At 41.2% G+C, this 25,849-nt stretch overlaps 1 protein-coding gene across 3 annotated transcripts in view; it reads right to left on the reverse strand.

Moving 5' to 3' along the window:
- The window catches only part of MIGA1 (mitoguardin 1), a 39,946-nt gene that overhangs the window by 9,564 nt on the left and 4,533 nt on the right, over positions 1 to 25,849 (reverse strand). For 2 of the 3 annotated variants that reach the window (XM_060276804.1, XM_060276803.1), the window contains 10 exons: positions 25,182 to 25,318; positions 24,642 to 24,768; positions 22,324 to 22,460; positions 20,748 to 20,871; positions 8,298 to 8,398; positions 3,834 to 3,952; positions 3,597 to 3,669; positions 2,675 to 2,761; positions 2,029 to 2,127; positions 1,607 to 1,741 (listed from right to left, as the gene is read on the reverse strand). In XM_060276804.1, coding sequence (XP_060132787.1) covers positions 1,607 to 1,741; positions 2,029 to 2,127; positions 2,675 to 2,761; positions 3,597 to 3,669; positions 3,834 to 3,952; positions 8,298 to 8,398; positions 20,748 to 20,871; positions 22,324 to 22,460; positions 24,642 to 24,768; positions 25,182 to 25,318 — 1,139 coding nt within the window. Of the gene's footprint in view, positions 1 to 1,606; positions 1,742 to 2,028; positions 2,128 to 2,674; positions 2,762 to 3,596; positions 3,670 to 3,833; positions 3,953 to 8,297; positions 8,399 to 20,747; positions 20,872 to 22,323; positions 22,461 to 24,641; positions 24,769 to 25,181; positions 25,319 to 25,849 lie in introns of those variants that run through there. The other variant, XM_035122313.2, reaches the window with a different exon arrangement.

The following is a 25,849-nucleotide window of genomic DNA, read 5'->3' on the forward strand; positions in this document are numbered from 1 at the left end:
ATGAGGTAGCAGTTATTCTTCAAACTTCACTGCTTTGCACTTCTTGACGGGTGTCTGTGTCAGCTGAATCCAAGCAAAACCAGTGTTTATGAATGCATGTATCCTTGCACAAATTTTTTGTTAGTCACCAATCATGGAGTGTAACAAATTCTTTTGAGAAAGTAACTTTCAACAACTACTGAACAGATCTCTCTGTGACATGAAGGCCCAGGTGGGCAAATTGGATAGAGCAGGCACCCCTGAACTTGGCCCTCCAGCCATCATCCCTGACCACTGGTCCTGTTGGCTAGGGGTGATGGGAGTTGTAGTCCCAAAATAGCAGGAGGGCCGAGTTTGGGGATGCCTGGGATAGAGTTTGCTATACGGTATGTATTTGTCTCCCTGCTTATTTAACTTATATGCAGAATTCATCATGCGAAAGGCTGGACTAGATGAATCCCAAGCAGGAATTAAGATTGCCGGAAGAAATATCAACAACCTCAGATATGCAGATGACACAACCTTGATGGCAGAAAGTGAGGAGACATTAAAGAACCTTTTAATGAGGGTGTAAGAGGAGAGCGCAAAATATGGTCTGAAGCTCAACATCAAAAAAACCAAGATCATGGCCACTGGTCCCATCACCTCCTGGCAAATAGAAGGGGAAGAAATGGAGGCAGTGATAGATTTTACTTTCTTGGGCTCCTTGATCACTGCAGATGGTGACAGCAGTCACGAAATTAAAAGACGCCTGCTTCTTGGGAGAAAAGCAATGACAAACCTAGACAGCATCTTAAAAAGCAGAGACATCACCTTGCCGACAAAGGTCCGTATAGTTAAAGCTATGGTTTTCCCAGTAGTGATGTATGGAAGTGAGAGCTGGACCATAAAGAAGGCTGATCGCCGAAGAATTGATGCTTTTGAATTATGGTGCTGGAGGAGACTCTTGAGAGTCCCATGGACTGCTAGAAGATCAAACCTATCCAATCTTAAGGAAATCAGCCCTGAGTGCTCCCTGGAAGGACAGATCGTGAAGCTGAGGCTCCAATACTTTGGCCACCTCATGAGAAGAGAAGAATCCTTGGAAAAGACCCTGATGTTGGGAAAGATTGAGGGCACTAGGAGAAGGGGACGACAGAGGACAAGATGGTTGGACAGTGTTCTCGAAGCTACGAACATGTTTTTGACCAAACTACGGGAGGCAGTGGAAGACAGGAGTGCCTGGCGTGCTATGGTCCATGGGGTCACGAAGAGTCGGACACGACTAAACGACTAAACAACAATGTATTTTTAATGGCTTAGATGTGTGGATAAAAAAAATTAATATATTCTCATTCTTGCAGGCATTTCCTTTTATTATACAAAGTACTAAGACTACGACTTGATCCAAAATATGTGAGTTTCATAGCTAAATTTTATTTGGATTAGTAGTCTGCAGAAAGCCAATTAAGGTTCTCGCAGGTATGAATCACAACTGCTTAATGAGTAAAAGGAATCTGAAACAGATTATCCAACCATAATGCAATTTCTTCTAAATTTAAATATTGTTCAGGGGAATGCAATCATTATCTGTCCTAATATTCTGCAACCACCCTATGAAAGCATGGAACCAAACAAAGCCACTTACAGTTTCTTTGAAAGAGGAATTCAGCCAATTGTTGTTGACCACATTTTGTATAGACATAGGAGGATTCTCTAAATCTTCAAAGGAATCCATTAATATGAAGTCCAGAACAACATCATAGAAATTTAGATGTTTCACCTGCAAAGCATCAGAATATTTCTAAAGTTACTGAGCTCACTTATACAACTTCTAGGTCTATAAGAATAGCCTAAATGACACTGAAAACAACAACAGATTTTAGTGAAATTGTTTAATAAACTGTCTAAGCAGACGGATTAAAGTAATAAAACTGACACCCTGAATGGAGACAAAATAAAGAAAAATAAGGGAATTGCAAGTGTCTAGCCAGGGAGATATAACATTTACAAACTATTTAACTACAGTACAACATATACTTACCCCCCATTTTTACAACATATACTTACCCCCCAAGCAGCAAGCTCCATTTCAGTATTAGCCCAATGATCAGACTGCTCTAAGAAAGAGATCATTTCATCAAATACTTCCTCAAACTTCTTTGGGTTCTGTGGGGGTAAAAACCAACAAGCAGAAGACAAATTATGCATGTCTCTTTAGTTCTTAATTAGAGATAATAATTGCTTCCATTTAGTGCCTGAGTAATCTAGAAACAGAAAGACCGGCTTCAGTCCAATGCTCTGAAGAACACATGGAGCTCCTTTGTGATTCATTTCAACTGGAGCAGCTCTGTCAGCAAGGCTGGAATGTTCATACAGCGCTGTCACTGCAACTGAGATCAATGCAGATGCAGGACTGCACCTTAGCATATATATTGACGAATGTGTTTGTAAGGACATTCTTGTTTGGGCAAACAATTACAGAAGAAAGATACCACCTTTAAGAATCAGGTCTGCCAAATATGAATACTTGCTGCTTACTTCACAGTGAGAGGGGGCAACTACGGGGAAATAATCATGTCTACTCAGAAGTAAGTCCTATTATATTCAATGGTGTTCATTCTCAGGCGAGTGGCATTAGGATTATAGCCTGTGATTATAAAGCTTTTTTGCACATTAAATCCACCATACAAATTATTAAACAAAAGTGTTTTACCTTTCTAGCTCTCATGATTAGCGCGCACAAGATTTTTCTTCCACTTTCAGCAAGAAATATTCTATTTGCAGTGTTGGAAAAGATTACCTGTAATGGATCACTAGGTATTACCCATCTGAGATCACTTACATTCTCACCTGTCTTAATAACAAATAAATAAATACATTTTTTGTACCCTGCCAATCTGACTGGGTTACCCCAGCCACTCTGGGCAGCTTACAACATTTCTTTTAATTCTACCAACCAGGGCTTTTTTCAGCTAGAACAAACTGAAGGACACTGTCCTCTTTCTATGCTCCTCCCAATGGAAACAAGCAGATGACTAAGCTCTTTAGCGATGAAATGTCGAATTACCAAAATGACACCCGAGCCCTGAACCGCTGGTATATCGCAAGTGGACTCTTCATTTACTGTGTTTGCTATTGTTTAAGATAAAATCTATTTGAGAAAGAAACTACTTTTGCCATTTTCATGGACATTAATGTTTGTTTACAGATGGTGATATTATCTTTTGTCGACTGCAGAACTCAGTTGCCATTCTAAGAGAACAAGGGAGATGCTCGCTCATGGTAGGAGTCAAGGCCTCTGTTGCTGGTGTCATCCTGACATATATATAGAACTTAAATAGTATGTGACTAAGATAAGGTTACCAGATTTTTTTCAATGAATCTAGGGACACTTTTCAACTTCAAAGGATTTTTGTCAGGGGACTGATTTGTAAATCCAGGGACTGTCCCTGGGAAACGGGGACGTCTGGTAACCTTAGACTAAGAAGCTATATTGAATACAACCCAATGGTATAAATCACAATTACCCTTGATGATTGGGCAGTTTGGCTGATCTGTTAGAAAACCTACTGCCACAGGAGTTTTGTGCCTATGTGGTATGGAGGTCAGCCTTAAGGAGATGATTGAACGTTTACCTGAAAAGCTTGGCGGATACAATGGAGCTTAGCAAGAAAGTCGCTGTCCCCCAGACACTCCAACATATCAGTCCTATATACAGAGACAATGTAACAATAACAAAAAGGCACTTGAAACTTAACGGTTGACTTGCTCTTTAATTCAAGCCTATATAAAAAATATTGCATGCAAAGCACTGTTTAGCTTTTAGGAAATGTGCAAGTCATATTAGGGAAAGCAGACAAAACATTTAGTACCGTAAGACTCGTGAATAAATCTTGCCCTCTTCTGCCAGGTGCATAGCTTCTTCGTATAATGGGCAATGGCACAGCGAATCCAGATTATAAGAGTTTCGGCTCTCTTTGTGTTCTGCAAGCTAGAAGAGGGAGACCTTCTCAAGATCAGTTGGCTAACATCCTGAAACACTTTCACAAATATCAAGAACTAAATGCTCTTTGTGGTATTTCTATGCAAGATCCATCTCTTTCAACATTATTTAAAAGATAAATATCCAGTACTGCAGATTGCAAAGAAAAGCCACAGCGACACACTGGGACAAAGGCCTGCTGCTGAATCATTTCCCTGAGGAGCAAAAAGGGATAGCTGGCATCCATGCAAGGCAAACCAGAGCTGAGGGCTACACCACATAGCTTGTCACTTGAACACCAGCCCAACTAACAGTTTGCCTTGCACAAGGCAAGAACTTTTAATGCATCTCCCATTTATAACGGACATTATTAATGTGCAAAGCACGAAAAAGAGACTTTGTCATCATATAGTATTAAAACAGTCTTTACTAGCTGTTGCGTCGGAGTACACTTTGCAACAACAGCTGAATGCTTGTGAGTGCCCAACTGCTTTTGTGGCACATTCCAGAAAAGCCAAGACGTACGAGGAAGGGGAGAGATAATTTACAAGCCACCTTCTAATTATATTTTACCAAGGGAGGAATTGCAAACAGAGTACAGTAATAGGATTCTGAAGCATTTTAAGGGAGGGCAGTTTTAAACTGAAAAGAAAACTCAAACAGCAACATGTTTCATGATGGCAGGGACTATGCAACCTCCTCCCAACAACCATATGTCCATAGTGCAGCTCAGTCATGTGCTGTTGCAGAAACACCCATAAGAAAATTAAGTTTAAGATGCGGCAAGCAAAGCCAAAACCAGTGTCGTCAAGGAAAGTTGTCAGTCAACAGGGAAAGGGCCCTTCAAAACCACTTCAGTGATTTCTACAGGAACTTTGCATTATTGGCATATGTAGTCTTCTCAAAATTACATTTCATACAACCTACAGACACCAATATTATGTTTGTTACCAACAACAGAAATCAGTTCCCTTAAACTCAAAATCTTCTATTTGGTTTCTGCTACTGGGTGTAATAGGGACGTGGGTGGTGCTGTGGTATAAACCATTGAGCCTAGGGCTTGCTGATCAGAAGGTCGGCTTTTCAAATCCCCACGACGGGGTGAGCTTCCGTTGCTCAGTCCCAGCTCCCGCCCACCTAGCAGTTCGAAAGCACATAAAAGTGCAAGTAGATAAATATGTACTGCACTGGTGGGAAGGTAAACGGTGTTTCCGTGTGCTGCTCTGGTTTCGCCAGAAGCGGCTTAGTCATGCTGGCCACATGACCTGGAAAAACTGTCTGCAGGCAAACGTCGGCTCCCTCGGCCATTAAAGCGAGATGAGCACCGCAAGCCCAGTCGTTCGTGACTAGACTTAGCTGTCAGGGGTTCTTTACCTTTTACTGGGTGCAATAACCAGTAGCAGCACTGCCACAATATATTTCTAGAATGTTTTAACATGCATTATGTGCTTCACATTAAATGAAAGTTCATGGTGTTGCAAGAGCCATGTATTTTCAAGTAGCAGGCTGCAAGTAATGCTTTCATTTACAGAAAGCATTTTTAGCCAAAGTGACTCCCAGAGTGGCTTATGTAAGGCCAACGACGAAAAGATGAGGGAAGAAGAAAACAAGCAAACTTGGGCACCGATTTGTACGTTTGCCCAAGAGAGGAAAATACCTTGCACAGAGAATAACCCTCTGCTGCCACAGGGAAGTGCAGCAAAGCCCTCTACTGCTTCGGGGAAGCGTGGTGTACCCTTTGCCGCCATGGGGAGGTATAGCAGTACCCTCTGCCGCCGCGGGGAGGCCCAACAAGGCCTTCCGCTGCTGCAGATATATATAGAGATATCATGATTTTTAGCTGGTGACATATCACGATGTTGAAAGCCAGATATCGCCCAGCCCTACTCACCACCATTTGTCCTACTGCATATGGCCATATGAGAATGCTGGTGCCTGGCTAACAGAAATCTAACTAGAAGTTTTCTCACACGGATGGAATGGGCTTGTGGGAGAGTAGCACCTTGACTGAACCTGCACACACATACCACAAGGCTACTAGCCTTCTTGTGGTGGTGTATTCAGAAGCGCAAATTAAAGCCCAGTGTTTGGAAAGGAAGGCTACAGCGTTCCAAAACCTGTTTACTCTGGAGCAGAATATATCCACTGATACATGGAATGGAGTCTCATTTCAGTAACACAAACTTTGGCTGAAATCCTAAGCATGTTCCCCTGGAAGTAAGTCTTGCTGAAATAAACTGAAGTTACTTCCCAGTAATGAGGTTGAGGATTGTGATCTAAACGTCAAAGCATTTGCGACTCCAAGATAACACTCCTTTATCTATGAGGTTAATTGAAGCTATTACTGCTAAATCTCTCAACATGCGTCCCAATTAAGGTAAAAGTGTACCACTGTTTCCTCTGCCAGAGGAACCAGAGACCAAATAGCAAACATGCGCTGGATTATGGAGAAAGCTAGAGAGTTCCAGAAAAACGTCTACTTCTGCTTCATTGACTATGCAAAAGCCTTTGACTGTATCGACCACAGTAAACTATGGCAAGTTCTTAAAGAAATGGGAGTGCCTGATCACCTCATCTGTCTCCTGAGAAATCTCTATGTGGGACAAGAAGCTACAGTTAGAACTGGATATGGAACAACTGACTGGTTCAAAATTGGGAAAGGAGTACGACAAGGTTGTATATTGTCTCCCTGCTTATTTAACTTATATGCAGAATTTATCATTCGAAAGGCTGGACTAGATGAATCCCAAGCTGGAATAAAGATTGCCGGAAGAAATATCAACAACCTCAGGTATGCAGATGACACAACCTTGATGGCAGAAAGTGAGGAGGAATTAAAGAACCTTTTAATGAGGATGAAAGAGGAGAGCGCAAAAAATGGTCTGAAGCTCAACATCAAAAAAACTAAGATCATGGCCACTGGTCCCATCACCTCCTGGCAAATAGAAGGGGAAGAAATGGAGGCAGTGAGAGATTTTACTTTCTTGGGCTCCTTGATCACTGCAGATGGTGACAGCAGTCACGAAATTAAAAGACGCCTGCTTCTTGGGAGAAAAGCAATGACAAACCTAGACAGCATCTTTAAAAGCAGAGACATCACCTTGCCGACAAAGGTCCGCAAGGTCCACTACAAAGGTTCCCAGTAGTGATGTATGGAAGTGAGAGCTGGACCATCAAGAAGGCTGATCGCCGAAGAATTGATGCTTTTGAATTATGGTGCTGGAGGAGACTCTTGAGAGTCCCATGGACTGCTAGAAGATCAAACCTATCCATTCTTAAGGAAATCAGCCCTGAGTGCTCACTGGAAGGACAGATCATGAAGCTGAGGCTCCAATACTTTGGCCACCTCATGAGAAGAGAAGACTCCCTGGAAAAGACCCTGATGTTGGGAAAGATTGAGGGCACTAGGAGAAGGGGACGACAGAGGACGAGATGGTTGGACAGTGTTCTCGAAGCTACGAACATGAGTTTGACCAAACTGCGGGAGACAGTGCAAGACAGGAGTGCCTGGCATGCTATGGTCCATGGGGTCACGAAGAGTCGGACATGACTAAACGACTAAACAACAACGTACCATTGTTTCTGATGCAGGGAGATTAGAATGCTGCCTGTTGCATTGTGTAACTACTCCCATTTAAGATCCTTTAAGTGACTGGCCAGGCTATATTTGCACAACAGCCCTTCAAAATCCAACTCTCACTCCAGGATTCCTATTATGAAGGGAAGCTATCTGAGATCTGTGCTCCTTACAAGCGGACCAAAAGTAACATTACCCCACAACTCAGCCCTCCTTCACCATCAGGCATATGAACCATCCTCTAATGCTACTGTTCTGTGTTGAATAAGTGGCAGATAACATCCAACACACAGCTGTCTCAGGCTAAAAATGAGAGGAGTGGGTGCTGAGCTTTCAATCAGTTGGGGACTTCAGATTCCAGAAGTGGGGTGGCCCAGGGCCTCCAAAAAGTGTCATACTTCTTGGCAAGAAGTTATTAAAGCAGTGCTCACCACCAGAGTATGATCATATTGCCTTTCTGGTGAATTCATGAGAATATCACTTTTATCCTCAACTTCAGACACTACAAGCTTCCTACATGGAAAAAGTATAGGGGAAAGGATGGAACTGTGTAGCTGTAAACATTTCATTATGTGTGATGACTTCATGCATCTTTTAACTGTTTATCTACCTTTTTATTTAGTGTCAGAAGGCTACAATCAGTCTGCAGACCGCAGTGCACTTGTATGCATTTTTTGCAGATATTCTACTCTAAGAGAAAGTCATTCCTGTTTAAGTAAAATTCAGAAGTGGTATGATTGCTACGCAAAAAAGCAGCAAACACTACTTCCAACATACCTCAGCAGCTGAAACAAATGATTCTATTGATCCAATGCTTAATGTATCCCGCAGGCTGCATTCTTCGGTATTATCCTTTACAGTGATATCGGTGTCTTTATCTTATAAAGAGAGAGAAAAACCTTTCATTAAAACACCCTGTGGATTTTCATTATACTGCCAGCTAATGTTGATGAAAGACAAAGGGTTGGATCCAGACTTCCCGCCAAGTAGAGTTTCACAGGACACAACCACTGGATGGGGAGAAGGAAATGAGGTTTTCCCCCCCCCCCCACCAATTCTCACCCACCTCGGCTCTGCAGACTCCTGTGGCCCCTGAAAATCTGCTCTTAAAATATTACACAAGAGGCTTACAAAAATGAGCTAGGAAAAGAAAGTTAAATAAATGCAATCAAACCACAGACAGGGGGTAGCAAATATTTCAATGCACAAATGTAATGTCTGGCATACAATAACTAGTTTACCCAAAGACATAGTGACAAGTGCATTTCATTACAGAACACTTTTTTCTACACACACACACACACACACACACACACTATGTTTAGAGCAGCTTGAGAGAGGAGACACCAGCACAATGAAAACTCCAGGAATGCACAGCTGCTTGATACACCCGCCGCCCAATTCATTTTCATGAAGCCCAGAGCATAACAGCCTGAAATACTGGCTCTCTTATATGTTTCAACATACTTGTTTAAGAAACCACAGTCCTTCCAGACTGCCTTGTCTTTAGGCATTGCTGGATTTCTTAAGTCAAACAAGAGTGATTTACACTTTAGCAGAGAAGCAGCCACAGGCTTTAGCTTTAATGCACAAAGCCTGAAGCTATTGAAGAATAAAACCGCAATAGAAGATTCAAGCATCAAACCTTAGATACAAGGGTGTTTCTCCCTATCCTGGCGTGACTTTTTCAGCCCAAGTACAGTGGTACCTTGGTTCTCAAACTTAATCCATTCCGGGAGTCTGTTCGACTCCCGAAACGGTTCGAAAACCAAGGCGCGGGTCCTGATTGGCTGCAGGAGCTTTCTGTGCTCAATTGGAGGCCGCGGAAGCCACGCTAGGCATTCAGCTTCCGAAAAACATTCACAAACCGGAACACTTACTTCCGGGTTTGCAGTGTACCACTGTACTAAGTAGCAGTGAATTTCATACTTGATTTTTTAAAAACAGTTTCTAATGTATTAACTACTTCTTTATAGTTTTAAAACAAATTTAAAACGTACATTTAGAATGCTACGATGAAACACAGTATTATAATTTATATAATAATCTTACAAAGAAATGTGAAAAATTATGTAATGAATCACAAATAGTAAACCCTAACCAGTCAAAACCCCTTAATAGTTATAGGGAATCCTGCTGCCAGTAGTCCTACCTGCTCAGTGAAGGGAACAGGGAGCTCTGCATTGACAGAATGACACTAGCATCGCTAAACCCAATTCCAACCCAGTGAAAAGAGGTTTCATATTGCAGTCTTAGTAATTAGAATACTCTAGTAGCACCTTAGAGACCAACTAAGTTTGTTGTCGAGAGTGCATGCACACTCGAAAGCTCATACCAATGACAAACTTAGTTGGTCTCTAAGGTTCTACTGGAAGGATTTTTTAAAAATTTTTTTTGACTACAGCAGACCAACATGGCTACCTACCTGTAACTAGAATACAGTGGTACCTCGACTTACGAAGGCGATCCGTTCTGCGGCACTCTTCATAAGTCGAAACCTTCGGATGTCGAAGCGTCCATTATGCGCATGCGTGAAGCGCAATTTTGTGCTTCTGCGCATGCGCAGACCGTGCACACGGCGAAAAGTGGTGGATCGCCAAGAAAGCCCCAGTCCTTGCTCAAACACAACACCAAGTGTGCCCTTTGCACCATACTTTTTGCCCTGTCACTCTTGCAAACAGCTGGCTTTCAACAAGGCAGTCTAGGAACTCCAACAGTGGCTCTGGCTTCCACCCCAATTGGTTACAAAAACGAGCAAGGACTCATTCCAAATTACAAGCTACTTTATTCTCAGCAGGCATTCTGAAGAAAAAGGAGAGTAAACTGATAGTGGAATAGAAAACATACCACACCTGTTGTCCTTACAAACAGGCATAAAAGCAACGAAACAGATCCAGACGAAGTATAAATATAATGTAAAATGCAATGTGTTGAAAGAGATTTCTTGTTGTGTTTGTGTGTATGTTTTTTTTAAAAAAAATCAAATATGTACCTTATTTCTAACACATTAAGAGCTTCCTTTTGAACACATCTAATTTGGGGTCGTAGATTTTATTGGGCTGATTGTTTTTCTCAACCATTACGATTCCCCCTTTCTTTTCCTTTCCCATTTAAGACAGAGGTGGCTCCCATAAGCTGGAGAGAGCATGGTTAGCCACCCCTGCTTTATGTTCTTCTACCATCATGCTTCAGGTAGGAGTATCCAGAAGCAAAAAAAAAAGGGGGGGCATTCTCAAGAAAGCATTTTCTTTAGGTACCTGGACCAAAACATGCCAAAACCCTTCTCCCCAGGCCTTTGGCTAATCCATGGCATTTTAAACTGTGAGGATTTGTTTTTGTTTGTTATGATGGTATATTTTTTGTGCGTGTGTTTTTATATTGTAAACCGTCCGGTGATCATTGGATGAAGGCGCTATAGCAATTCAATAAATATGAAACGTACAGAAACCACTCTGCTATCTTCTTCAAAAAGTGCCCTTGAACAAAACGCTTCTGTCTCTCTTCTTGGCAGCCTCTATCACAATTAAAATTGCCAGCCAGATCACGGTCCCCAGCCCACCTGTTCTCAACAGCCAGCTTCCTCTTTAGGCACAGCATCATTCTGGGCACTATGCCAGGCCATTCCCCAGCTTTTCCAGACTATGCTGAAAGCTCATGTCGCCCACTGCCTGCCACCTCCTGGACTGAAGGGAAGTGCTGGGGCTCTCTGAAAGGGCAGACTGGGAAAAATAAAAATCGAATTAGGAACCCACTATCTTTCTGTAGCCATAACATGAGTCCTGTTGAAATCAGACCAAAGCTACATCAAGTCCCTTTCCCACTCTTGTCCCCCATAAATGCATAAAGCCTTTGTGATTAGTAGCCTTAGCTGCCAGGAATTTGTCCAATTCATGGACAAATTTGTCCAATGTTCTTTTATATTTTTACCTATTCCCTCTGCTGCTTGATCTGTCAGACATCATATGGCAAGGATGAGGAACCTTTGGTCCTCCAGATGTTGCTGGTCGACAGCTCCCAACGCTGGCTGGGGTTGATGGGAACTGAAGTCCAACAACATCTGGAGGGCCATAGGTTTCCTATCACTGCACCATAGCAACCCTCAGAAAAACCATGCTGTTTAATTGTTATAGCTGATTAAAAGCTGAAATTCATATAACATAGAAGGAAGACTTGATTACACACTTGGAAAGCTTTCTAATCGTGCTATGTACATGTAAAAAGTCTCAGTAAGGATCAGTCACAGTAACGTACCGTAATCTTTGGAAAATAAAACTTAATCCACTTGCTGAAAACTAAGTAAGCGAAAACAAAATGGAACAAGGTGTAATAATTAGCATTTTCTTTCTTCGTGCTTCACAGAGTGTGAACAAAATCAGAGAAACATTTACTCATATTCTTCATCTTTTAGGAAAAGCAGGACAAGTTAATTCAAATTGGTTAAGTCATAGAAACATAGAAGTTCATAACCAAAAAAAAGGGGGGGAAAGGGAAAGGGAATATTATGTAACTTAATCTAATAACTAATTAACAGATCTGGGATGCAATCCAAGTGGTAAAACATGTGTATAACATATGATAAATTCACACGTCAAAATTCTTTTGGGAGGGTTTATGTCTACAAAAGTTTTCTAACCAGCTTTTATGAACACAAGTTTGAAAAGCTGTTTGGGGAATTGGATATAACTTTTTTTTTAAAAAAAGAGAGTGGGAAGAGAAACATAACACAAAGCACTATTTTGTTGTATAATTGCGCATGCCAATTCCTCTAGATTTACAAAGGCTATTCTAACAGGAAATCCTTCTGAAAAATGCAGGTGCACATGCTGGTATGCTGATGTATTAATTAGTATATAGGAGTATCCACTACTCTGAGATGTCAACTAGCTAACACTATGGAGAAACATGAGCTTGTCTCCTAAGAGAAGTTAAACTTACACACACTTCCACTCCCCACAGAAGCCCCTGAAAAAGCCTCCCTGAAGTCTGATCCTCTTGAACAACATGGGATGGGGCACACAGTATGTGGCTGCTGGTGGAATTGTACAAAATTAGTCTTAGATTTTGCATTACTGAAGTCCTCCAGCAACCCATTGAGTCTCAAACCACATATCAGTGCCATGGTACTTTTATACTGGTGAAAAGCGCAAAGAAGGCAAAATTTAAACTAGGACTGCTGCAATCTCATGTCTTTTTATCAACTCAATGAGGTACAGGGATGGGGATTCTGGGCTCTGCTCCCATCAGCCACCATGGCCAATGGCCAATGATGAGTTGGAGTCCAGTAGACCCTGCAGGGCTGCTCATTCTCTGCCCCTAACTTTGAGAGATTTTTTAATAAGAGATTCCCTGGTTTGCAATCAGTCCCTTTTGTGGCTTTCTAAACTTTGACCTTCTTTCCCTTCCCACTCCTCCATCAATACCTAACAACAACAACAACAACAACAGGAAACCTCTTTTGGATCAAGCAGCACCTTATCCCTTGGCCAACCGCTTCAAGGACTACATGCCAAAAGTGGAGATGGCTTCACACACTTCCCCTTACCAGCAATAAGAGCCAAAAAGCAGTATTTGGATTTTTCTAAACCTAACTCCCAAAGCAGGTGTGTGATCTTCTGAGGAGACTGTAATTGGGAAGGAAGAATAACTCTCACTTTCTCAGCTACAGTCTCCAGCAGGATTGTCTTGATGCCAGTCTCAACAATAAGGGCTTGAAGAAAGCTTCCCTTGGAGGCAATAAAATTTGGGTTTTTTTCCCAATTGCAAAAGCAGACACTTCTGGCACTAGGGAGGGAACACCGGGCAAGGGGAGGACAAGATTAATCCTTCCCTCCCCAGCAGTACCCTCCTCTCCAAAAATGAACCCCGGCACTGCAATTAGGCTCATATTCTTTTCTTATTATTAGAACCCATTTTAAAAGCCTAATTTCAGTGGGGAAAGGTGTTGGAATAAGGAGGGCACACTGTGGGTCATAGAGGCCCCAAAGTATGCATGCACCCCACACACCTTCCTACCTTAGCACAACCAGCTTTTTAAAACACAGAGAACTAAAAATAAAAAACAAAGTGTGACACAGTAATATGTGTTGTGTTAGAAAAGAAATAGGCATGCAAATTAGGCTTGGAGTCTAAAGTAAGTTTAAAGTTGGCCATAGGTTAAAGGTAAAGGTAAAGGGACCCCTGACCATTAGGTCCAGTCGTGACCGACTCTGGGGTTGTGGCGCTCATATCGCGTTATTAGCTGAGGGAGCCGACATACAGCTTCCAGGTCATGTGGCCAGCATGACAAAACCACATCTGGTGAACCAGAGCAGCGCACGGAAACGCCGTTTACCTTCCCGCTATTTATCTACTTGCACTTTGAGGTGCTTTTGAACTGCTAGGTTGGCAGGAGCTGGGACCGAGCAACGGGAGCTCACCCCGTCGCGGGAATTCGGACCACCGACCTTCTGATCGGCAAGCCCTAGGCTCTGTGGTTTAACCCACAGCGCCACCCGTGTCCATAGGTTAGGGACAGCAAAATAAAGCATTCCTATTTCTTTCCCAATGTGTCAGAACTTTGGAACTTAATGGAGCAATATTACTGTGCGATTAGCACTGAGTCATCACATTCAGGAAGGAAGTCAAGATCTAAAATAAACAAAAAAAGCTTTCTTGCACTCATTTGTTTAGTTTAGCCTTATTAAGACTCAACATTACTGCTTCCTAGTTGCAACTGAATTTGGATCTTGCAACAGATAAGCACAAACAGATGTAGCTTTCTTATTATTGCCATTTTCCCCCTTTTCATCTAAACTTGTCTGCACACTTCCCCTCTTCACTACTGGCTGCGCTGTTCTGATGTCATGGAATGTTCATTAACATTCCAGCAACAGGAATGGGGAAGATGCCAGGGAGAGCTGCAAAATCAGTATAGCCACTTAAGAGACAGGTAGGAAACTTGGTTTGGCTTCAGGAAAACATCTCAATTGCAGCATATGTATCCTGCAAGAGATACAGGGTGATTAGGTCCATGGAGGTAAGAGGCTACGTAAGCAGAAAGTTGGTGTGTGGCAAGAAACTATCTACCTAGCTACATGTTATTACTTAAACCCAAGCAGAAAATCATCTGAAGCTAAAACACTTAAGCAGACAAAAAAATAGCTGGGAGGCGGGAGAAGAAGTCCGGACCATACCTTGATGTTATTTCAATGCAGGTTAGTTTTTCAGAACTCTGAAAATTTTCAATCAGCCAGGTAGTTGTGTTTTAGTTCACTATATTATTTATTTATTGTGTTTTATTTATATACACACCACACACGAAATTGTGGCGTACAAGTTTGGATTAAAATTTTGATTTCACATTAAAACTCGGCTTTTCTATTGAAATAAAGCAATTCACAATGAAAAACAAAAACATATAAACTCAAAAATTATATATGACAATGAACAGAAATCACGTGTTTCATCTCCTGTTCTTCTTGCTATCTCCAGCAAAGCAGAATTTCTGGAACATAATTCATATCTACAATATATTGTCATTTTGACACTGCATTAAGAGAAACTTTTCAGTGATAAAATTTGCTATTTCCTGTACCAATATGGTGACCCATACCAAAAACTCCACGTAATTATGAACCATAGTAGCTAAAGCCATTGTGCCTAATCCATTATAATGCCTTTGCAGCAATCGCTTGATTGAGCTAATGCCAAAATGGTGACCTTCAGAGAAAAAGTTAATTTCACAGGAAAAAAATGGTTTTTTTTAATGAGAATTCCACGTAGTTTTGAATTTAAACTTCTATAGCCTTCTTCCAATTTCTACAAGGTCAGCATGCACAAGAAGTATAGGTTATTGTTAAGTCCCTAGTTCTCGGCGATTCTATGATGAGGAAGTGTCAATTTTCATGTCCCAACTCATATGCCTATCTTTAAGCTGTGACTAATGTCAATGACTGACGCATACGGCGTCAGAGGAACTGAGCACATGCTTTGAATTAGGAATCCAAATAAAACTCAAAGCATTAATATAGTTCTAACTGGTCTATGTTACAGTGATTAACAGCTGAAGAATGGCAAAGTTATCTTGCAATGCAAAGTCATTTGATGTTAAGCTATAGAAAGAGACATAGTCAGTTTACATTCTAACTTATTTTTGTACACTGGAAGCTACTCGAAAGGCTATCCAACATTGAAAATAAATATTCAGCAAATAGATACACAAGAGCAGTGCAGTAGCACAGGAAGAAATCAGTAAAATTATCTCTTCTCCATAGTAATTTAGAGAAGCCTCTGCTGGATCCAACCTTATAAGAGGGGACTTGTGAAAAATTCGCAATCAGTACAGTCATACCTCAGTTTAAGTACGCTTCAGTTTGAGTACTTTCAGTTTACGTACTCCGCAGACCGTCTGGAACGGATTAATGCACTTTCCATTACTTTTAATGGGAAAGTTCGCTTCAGGTTAAGTACAGACTTCCGGAACCAACTGTGTACTTAAACTGAGGTACCACTGTATTATTTTGGGGGGCACTGAAAGGGGTGGAGTGCCTCTTTGCTCTTGAACGGGCCTTAAGATAGGGAAGGAGGACTCCAACTCCAACTCCTTATCTCCCATTTGAAAAATCACAATAATAAATTGTACCCGAGAGATACCCAAACCTCTCCGCTTGTTCTTACCATGATGTATTGTACTCCTGAAGCAAGTAGTATGATTAAGGTCCCCTGCCCCCCAATATATCCTGATTACGTTCAATTCTAAACGCTTTGGATCCAGAGAAATCCAAGCAAAAGTCTGGTCATCCAACAAGAGGGTGCAGCAGTCCTCTGCTACCTTTGGAATGGGGCTCAAAGACTGCAGCAGGATGGCTGCCTTGCACAAACAAAAGTGCTTTTCCACAGCTCCATATTAAAGGCATTTTGCTTCCTCTTGCAAGTGGAGGCCTTTGGTTTTGGGCTCAAAAACACCAGGTTACCCCCCTCCCCACCTCTCTGTTTTCTACCATTGCGAAAGGTGCATAAATACATTTCTTTATTTATTACATAAATACATTTGTAAATGGAACTTTCACCCAAACATGTCCATAAGCATAGGCAAGTACTTCTGACTGGAAGCCCCATGACATAGGGGGACAAAGGAGCACTAGATGTGTGGGGGTCCCCTAAGCTGGGAGGGGATTTGTAGAAGGACCTGCCTCTCCCTGCGAGTGTTACGCTTTTTATTTTTTTGACTTTTCACACCTAAGGACACCAGGAAGTGCATTTTCTTTTTCTTTCTTTTTCTTTCTTTTTCAAGTGGCATTTAACTTCTATTTGCGAGGAGCTAATTAATAGAACTTGATCCTCCACCAGTTCTGACAGAGAAATCGCAGGGAGGGAGAGAGGATAGGAAGCCAACAGGCCCTTTTTCATTTAATCAACCAATACATGCGTAATACACACAAACACTAGATCACTTTTCAACTGGTTCGCCAGGACCAGCTACCACTCACGGTCTGATCCAAGGTGAGTTGCAACAACAACACTACCACCATACGAAGACACGGTAGAAAAAATACTAAGAAATGGGCTCCAAAATGGATGCTGGGGTTAAAGGTGATTCCTGGGTCTGAAAAGGATGAAGAGTACGCAATACTCTTCATACCAGTATCTATAGCAGCCTCATTTTTAAGGACCAGCATACCTTTGTCCTGAAAATATGGCAGCTATTCCTTGGTTGCTGTTTTAATTAAAAATAAAAAGACTCAATGGTTAGTTTCGGGTGGGTGGGAGAGCTGTTGGATACCAACACACTTTCTCCTCTCTCTAACCCTCATTTTCTGGTCTATACCATCTCTGCACAGCAGTCGATCTGCCTCCTCTAATAGAATTAACACCTCAGCTATCTCTTCCCTCTTTCCTGTTCTTATTTTGGCAGATTCCTCCTTCAGATGAGAATCTGAGGAAAACAGAAGGCCTTAAAATATTGTATTACTTTACATCTCAGCTCAACCATAATATTACCTAGTCCTTCCTGCCAAGCCATCCTCCCATTATTGTGTCTGAGGTTATGTTGCTTTTGGCACAGTTCAGCTACTTAAGCAGTCCCAGGAAACTATTGCTAATTCCCAACTCGCTTTCTTCAACTATTCAGCTAAATATTCGATGGTTACAAAGCGTGGAGTACAACAAAGGTAGGTGTGGTCGAGGGTCTGTATGGTCCTTTGTCCAACAAGAAGAATTTTAATGAAGATTTGAATTCAAAGAGAGGAATGTATCTGGCTGACAGGTAACTCAAGCCTCGGTTTTTACTTGGCACACAAAATTAAGTACAGAGAAAACATCAATGACTGAGGGAACCACAGTCTGTGGAAATAATTTGGAGATGCTCAGGTGGGGATCAAAGTCTTGTTGGGTAGACAGCCCTGGAAATTACCATTTTCCTTCATTGAAAGCCGAGTAAGACTTCTACATTTTGCCACATTGAATCAACTATTGAATATTGTTTTTTATATAACAGTAAGTGTTTATCTGAGCTGTAAAAAAAACACATATAAATTAATTTAACCCTTTGAAAACTATGGAAGCTGACAGACTCTCTACAAGGAAGAAAAAATAAAAAGGAAATTGACATCCAACAGCTGGTATGCAGATATATATGCCAATGCCAATGTATATCAGTGTGATTTCTAACCTCAGAGCTGACATTCAAGCCCCTTTCTGTGTTCTGACTTACAGTAGCAGGTGTTGTGGGAAAAATGTGCCAGAAAACTACAGTAAAATTAACTAGCAAGTTCCCAGGAAGCATGCTTAGAACAGGATTTTAAAAAGCCATTGGAAGACTGACCCCTGGTGGCATCCGTGATTCAAACTCGCAAATCAATATTGGAACAAGCACAAATGTCATGTTTCAGAGGGGGAAACAGTTTCTATCCATAATTCAAATATGCAATCAATTACCCCCATTTCCAAGTTATTCATTTACACCATCTTAAGAATTGCCAATAGCTTTGAAAATGGGTCGCAATCTTATCTACTGTACACATTAGCAGTGGCAGCATGCCCCTCCGACTTTAACACCATGAAAATCTAGAGCTGGACAGTTGCCATTATCTTAAAATGCACACTTTCCAGGAACAAGTTGTGACCAATAAATCTACTTGGCAATGGAGACAGTGGTTTGCCTTAGTTAGCTCCTGGGGATGCAGAATATATAAGGCTGCTCAGCTTCCCAATAAACACGGTGTCATGAATTTAATGTCCAATGCTGCCCCCTGCTGCTGCTGCTGCTGCTGCTAAGTGGTTTGGAGCAGGAAATTAGTGTTGATTTGTTACAGCACACTGTCATTTCTGAATGTATAATACGGATTTCTGCCTCACCCTTCAATCAATTTCTCATAGTGTCTTTCTATACTTGTCAGGAGTTTTAAAACAAACAGTTTATGATTATTATAGCACTTTAAAGGCCGTCATATATTTTCTCAATAATCTTTACAATAACCCTGGCAGGTAGGCCAGTAACAATGCATATTTTGCAGAGGGGGATTGAAGACTAAATATCTTACTTCAGGTCACCTAGTGAGTTAATAATTGAGCAGGGAGCCAGAAGTCTCTGTCATGAATTTCTATTTAATATTGACCCAGAGTAGAATTCCAACATACCGTGTTTCCCCTTTTTAAAGATACAGTCTTATAACTATAACTATAGCTGATGAAGAATAAACGAAACAGGGCCTTGTCCTGGATTTGAAAATCATTTCAACTGGAATTTGCCTCATTACCTTAAGCAAAAAACAGTTTGAAGAATTCATATTTAATCTCCTTTCTGGCCCGAGTTCTTGGAACCTTTTCATTTGATTTCCTGATTGCACCAAGAACTCCAATTTCAACATTACTTTTATAGTCAGCATGATCTTGACTGAAAGAGATCACAGAACCAGTTTAAGCCAGCTGTACTCAGCTTCTCTAAAGGTATAACCCAAACATCATGAACCTTCTGCTTGCTTCTTTCACAGAGAAGCTTCCAGAAGCCTTGTGAATTAAGCAGTATAGGAAAGATCTCTACACATCAGATCAATACTTTCTGCACCAAGAAGCGCAAACTGACAGTCTCACCTCACACTCATAGACACACTTCAACTTTCATATTCATACATTCTTCAGTAAATCGGTTATTCTGAGATACAGCAGTATTTAATCTTCTTAAAAGATATTTGGTGTCCCCCAATTCCAAAGTTTTCTGCGTTATCTACGCAAATCACATGATGAAGCAATTTGTATTTCAACTTTACAGCTGTTATCAAGGAAAACATACCAACCTTCTAGGCATGATCCATGATCATCCTGGCATCCAAATACTAACTTGGATATTTTTTAGGTTCTAATTGAGATATGCCATAGTGGTAGAGCATCAGCTTTCATGAACAAGGTCCTTAGTACAGTGGTACCTTGGGTTATGTACACATAGGGCTAGGACTGTCCTCTGTCTGAGACCAGGGACTGAGGTGCTGTCAGTCAGTGCAGATAGCAATGATCTAGATGGACCAACTGTGTGACTCAATATAATGCAGTTTCATACATTCTCAACAGCTCCACACAACCTTGCTTTTTACAGAAACGACAGACTGGCACTAATCAAGCTCAGTCTTCTAAAGTTGTGGAAGAAAGGGCTCATTTTGGAGAAGAGTGATTTATTAGAACAGATTACCAGTCCTGCCACTGCAGTCAGTTGTACAGAAGTACCTCAAAAATTAAAGTTGAAAATGCCAGCACGGTACAAGTCTGACTTGCAAGCAAGTTCAAATATGTTATCCTTTTACCTGTTCGCACATGCTGATGTGGCCAAGGGCTGGCAAACTACTTGGCCAGACCTAGCTTACAATACAGAGTTAGCAAAGTAGCCACGTTCTGCTTTGCTATGTATTCTTACACAATACATAAGAATTATACGCCTCTCCCCGCAAAGCTCTACTTTCATTGCTGTGATTTCTAGCCAGCTGCAAGAGCACCCTTTATACCAGGGACTCTGGGTCTAAATTCAGTCCAAATATGTAGACATGCGGATTAAAAAAATCCTTTTACAGGCTCCTTGTGCTACTACTATGAGCCGGCAGCTAAACCAGCTTTGTGGAACTGAGCCTTTGTACAAGAGGAGCAACTCAAATCACAAGTAATTTCTCATTCCCCTATTTCTGCCATGTCCCAAAAAGTTTCCAAGATTAGCAATCACATATTATCAAGAAACATGCAAGTTTAAAGCCAAGACAAACTCACCAATATCATTGGCAAAGGAAGCAGGGTCAGATGCCCCAAGAGAAGCCTCAAATTCTTCCTGAAGACGATAAGCTCTTTGGAGCAAGGATTCAAGTTTATGAATAAATTCAGCACTAATGATATCCTGCGAAACAGAAGTTGCAGAGGGCAAATACGTTCTGTCACCAATATTTTATTCAGCTCATGGATATTCTGAGATGTGCCAAGGATCAACAAACACTATTTTGGTTATTATTTATATCAAATATTTATACTGTGCCACATGCAAAAATCAGCAGGACCTGAAAACATTACCTAGAACAGAAACTAACCTATTAAGATTAGGAAAGTTGGACTCTAGCAGCATGCTTATTTCAAGAAGCTCACTTCAGAAAAACTAAATGTGCAATTCTATGTACATATATTTCAGATACCCCACCCCGGAACTTCCACATAAACATGTCTGCAACTGGGTACAAAAAGAGAGTTTAAAATATGTGTGAAATTCATGCCTTTCAGCAACAAAATACTTAGGGTTTCCATCACTGTGGACATATAAAGATCACTGTACAAGAAACTGCCTTGTGAGGTTGGCCAGTTGCGCAAACTTTGTTCTTATCATCTGTGCCTCTACCCCACCTGTTTTCTCTACCTGGCCAGGGAGGAAGTCCATGGAGAAAGAACTACAAGCTATGTTATCTGTCTCAGTTTGCATTTCTTTGTGCTTCCACTTAGGTACAGGAGATAGTGGGCAAACACCTCTCCAAATCCCAGGCCCAATTAAAGAAGCTAAGTGAAAGGCAGATGGGTACTTCAAGAGAATAAGGAAACACTTTAAAAGTTAACTAACCAATGGAAGAGGGTCCAACCAATGTGGGCTCAACGTGAAGCATTCTTAGATGGCCAAAGTAGGGGATAAAAGAATATAGGAATCATCTTCTAATGTTATCCTATTAAGCTCGTGGCAGTTCATCCTAGCCAGGATTTGCAATGAGATAATTTTGAGATATTTTTATATAAATTTTGATTTTAATAGTACCGTATTGGCCTGAATATAAGCCTCATTTTTTTTCCAAATTCCGACCATGAAAAGTTAAAGAACGGCTTAAATTTGTGACCTTACCAAAATGGGCATTTATGATATCGCTGCTGAAACAGACATACGGTAAAACGGAATGGGCGTGAGTGCCTGCAGAATTTTAAGGGAGCGGTTTATATCTGGGTATTGTCTCCCCTCCCCCCATGAATTTTAAAGGTGTGGCTTATATTCGGGCCAATATGGTACTATGATATATTTAAAACTTTTGAAGGAAGAAAGACACCGAAGAAGAAATAGGTCAATGGGGAAGCAGTTGCTCATATTGCAGGCATTCAAGAGACTCATAGAGTTTCTCAGCTTCATAAGAGTTAGAAGGATCCCTGAGGATCATCTAGTCCAACCCCCTGGAACGCAGGAATATGCAGCTGTCCTTTACGGGGATTGAACCTGCAACCTTGGTGTTATCCAGGTTCTCTTTAGTTTCTTTGCTAGAAGCTGGAATTTTATCCAGAAACAGGCAGGAAAATTATTTGAAGAAACAGCAACTCATTTACTTACTTCTACACTTTCTTCTGCAATAGCGTCACCTGCTCCAAGTTTGACGGCGCTACAGTTGGCTTCATCTTCCGCTTGCCTGTTACGAAAGGTCAGTGCCTGCTCCCATCGGCGAAGAGCTTCTTCAAATAGTTCCATTCCTGAAAGAAAGGTTTACTAATGCAACAACCCTGTATCAGATTTTCAGTTTGCCTTCCCTTGTACCAGGTGGCATGGCTTGGCATTTGAACCTTTTGTAGAAAGGTGCCTGCCAAATAAATCAGTCCAATGTACTGGCACTCTAGCTGAGCAAGCCATGTACTTCATTGACTGATCAGGAGGAATGCTGCATTGTGAGAGGGGAATGGATGAGACAGCTTTCGAGTCCTTCCAATTCAATTGCCCCAAGTGAAGCTACACATTCTTTTAATATTCAATAAGCAAACATATTGTGAATGCACGTAGCAATGTTGTAGATGAGGAAGGTCTCATGTTTCTATTAGTTTGTAAAACTTTTGTTGTTTACAGAAACTACACACCACATGCTCTTTCTGTTTCTGATCCCTGCATGTGGCAGGCTTTGTGTTCATGCAGACAGGTATGTTATATGGCCTATAAGGGACTTAAGGCAACAAATAGATCTTTCTTTAACAGTTGTTAAATACAAGTGTCATCATGCCCTTGAAAGAAAGTAACACTATTTTTGTAATAGCCAACAATCCTAAACTTGTTGTTGTTTAGTCGTTTAGTCGTGTCCGACTCTTCGTGACCCCATGGACCATAGCACGCCAGGCACTCCTGTCTTGCACTGCCTCCCGCAGTTTGGTCAAACTCATGTTGGTAGCTTCGAGAACACTGTCCAACCATCTCGTCCTCTGACGTCCCCTTCTCCTAGTGCCCTCAATCTTTCCCAACATCAGGGTCTTTTCCAAGGATTCTTCTCTTCTCATGAGGTGGCCAAAGTATTGGAGCCTCAGCTTCACGATCTGTCCTTCCAGGGAGCACTCAGGGCTGATTTCCTTAAGAATGGATAGGTTTGATCTTCTTGCAGTCCATGGGACTCTCAAGAGTCTCCTCCAGCACCATAATTCAAAAGCATCAATTCTTCGGCGATCAGCCTTCTTCATGGTCCAGCTCTCACTTCCATACATCACTACTGGGAAAACCATAGCTTTAACTATACGGACATTTGTCGGCAAGGTGGTGGTCTCTGCTTTTTAAGATGCTGTCTAGGTTTGTCATTGCTTTTCTCCCAAGAAGCAGGCGTCTTTTAATTTCATGACTGCTGTCACCATTTGCAGTGATGATGGAACCCAGGAAAGTAAAATCTCTCACTGCCTCCATTTCTTCCCCTTCTATTTGCCAGGAGGTGATGGGACCATGGCTAATAGACACTTTTAAAACCATCCAGGTTGATGGGCATAACTACATGTTTTGGCAGAAACATCATCATTGGATGACTCCAGGCTTTAGCGTTATGAGAAAGGGAGAAAAACATCTCTCCAGCCAATTTTGCCTACTTTGGTTTCCCCCCTTAAGACTTCTTTATATAGTACTACTACTATTCCCCGTAAGCACTGTGATCATAGTGTTGTTGTGAGAAGGCTGAAATGGGCACAAGGAGAAACCACTGCTTGGGACTCCTTGAAGACATGCTTCATTTCTTGATGATGAAATGCACAACATAGTTGTGACTTAACTTTCTTATGTTATCTGCTCTGCACAAGAGTCTCAAGAGTCTCCTCCAGCACCATAATTCAAAAGCATCAATTCTTCGGCGATCAGCCTTCTTTATGGTCCAACTCTCACTTCCATACATCACTACTGGGAAAACCATAGCTTTAACTATACGGACCTTTGTCGGCAAGGTGATGTCTCTGCTTTTTAAGATGCTGTCTAGGTTTGTCATTGCTTTTCTCCCAAGAAGCAGGCGTCTTTTAATTTCATGACTGCTGTCACCATCTGCAGTGATCAAGGAGCCCAAGAAGGTAAAATCTCTCACTGCCTCCATTTCTTCCCCTTCTATTTGCCAGGAGGTGATGGGACCAGTGGCCATGATCTTGGTTTTTTTGATGTTGAGCTTCAGACCATATTTTGCGCTCTCCTCTTTCACCCTCATTAAAAGGTTCTTTAATTCCTCCTTTTAAATTAAATTTAAATTTAATTTAATTTAATTTAATTTAATTTAAATTAATTAAATTAAATTAATTAAATTAATTAAATTAAATTAAATTAATTAAATTTAAATTAAATTAAATTTAATTCCTCCTTTAAATCCTAAACTTAGAAACATTTAAAAATAGCAGCAAGAAATGCTGCATGTAAGGAAGCTGCTCACTTACCCATCAAGTATAAATTTTCTGGAGTAGTTACTGGAACATTGACCAGCTTTATATCATCTTCATCTGCTTTGTCCCAGGAACTAGAATTGACACAAGCACAGCTAGGACAGGATGCGGCACTTTGGACCTAATTTAAAGAAGATGTACAGGTGACGGATTTTGGATGCTTAGCTCACATGGCTTTCCTGGAAGGGCAGTCTTTCAGTTCGGGGATAAGTTTTTAAAAAAAAATCCACTAGATGTCCCCATAGTTTTGTGGGCAATTTATATGACAATAGCACAGAGGTGCCCCTAAGTAAGAAACATGCTAGATAGACAAATAAGCCCAAGGGTTTTCAGGCTAGGTGCCTTTAAGGTTCATTTTGCACAGGAGGAAAAGCAAGGTGAGATTCAGCATAAAAATGGCACACATTCTAGAGTAGCACTGATCCAGGAAGAGAGCCTCTTTCCTGCCCCTATGCAAGTTAATTTTTTGGGGGGGAGGGATCACTATTCAACAGCTTATCAGCAAACTGCATGAAAATAATAAGATATGCTTACCGAGGCCAAACTCTGCACTGAACCCGAATATTTACTGAAAAGGCCTCCATTTGCATTGATATAGGATTGAGAACCCTTTTCTTTGGCTGAACTCAACGAAAGTGTTAGATTTTGTCTGCTGCTGGAACAACTGGAACCTGAAGAGGAAGATAATACAATCAAAGTGACAGACCTATGCAGACTTACCTGGGAGTAACCCCCATTGAAGCAAGTGTCACTTGCATGACCGCAAAGGGTTTTCATTGAACAACCACTATCTAATTTTCTGTTGTATTTGAGCAATAATTGTTTAAGATGGGGTAACACTCTCTTTTCAAGCAACTCTTAAAGTTATCATTTTGAAAGTAATGTAACATTCTAGAATGCTATTAATGCTGTACAATGACGGTATAAGCTGTGAATCACTAAGCTCTCAACTATTGCTTTCTATAAGGAAGGACAAGCATGTGCACTTTGCAGTCAGCAAGGCTTGAGGATGGGAAAATAAACAAGGAAGGCTACAGGCAGGTTTATGCTGGACCTGCTGCTGGGGGAAAAGGTGCTACACGTGTCCATCTCCTTGCAGGCCAATAAGGGCTATGCTAAGCCTCCCAACTGTTTATTGTGGTTTTTTAAAAAAAATATTTCTAAGCGATAAAGAGGCAGTTTAGGGATTTGTTAAGGGCAGA

Source organism: Zootoca vivipara, chromosome 7, assembly GCF_963506605.1.
Source record: "Zootoca vivipara chromosome 7, rZooViv1.1, whole genome shotgun sequence".
In the NCBI taxonomy this organism is placed as follows: domain Eukaryota; kingdom Metazoa; phylum Chordata; class Lepidosauria; order Squamata; family Lacertidae; genus Zootoca; species Zootoca vivipara.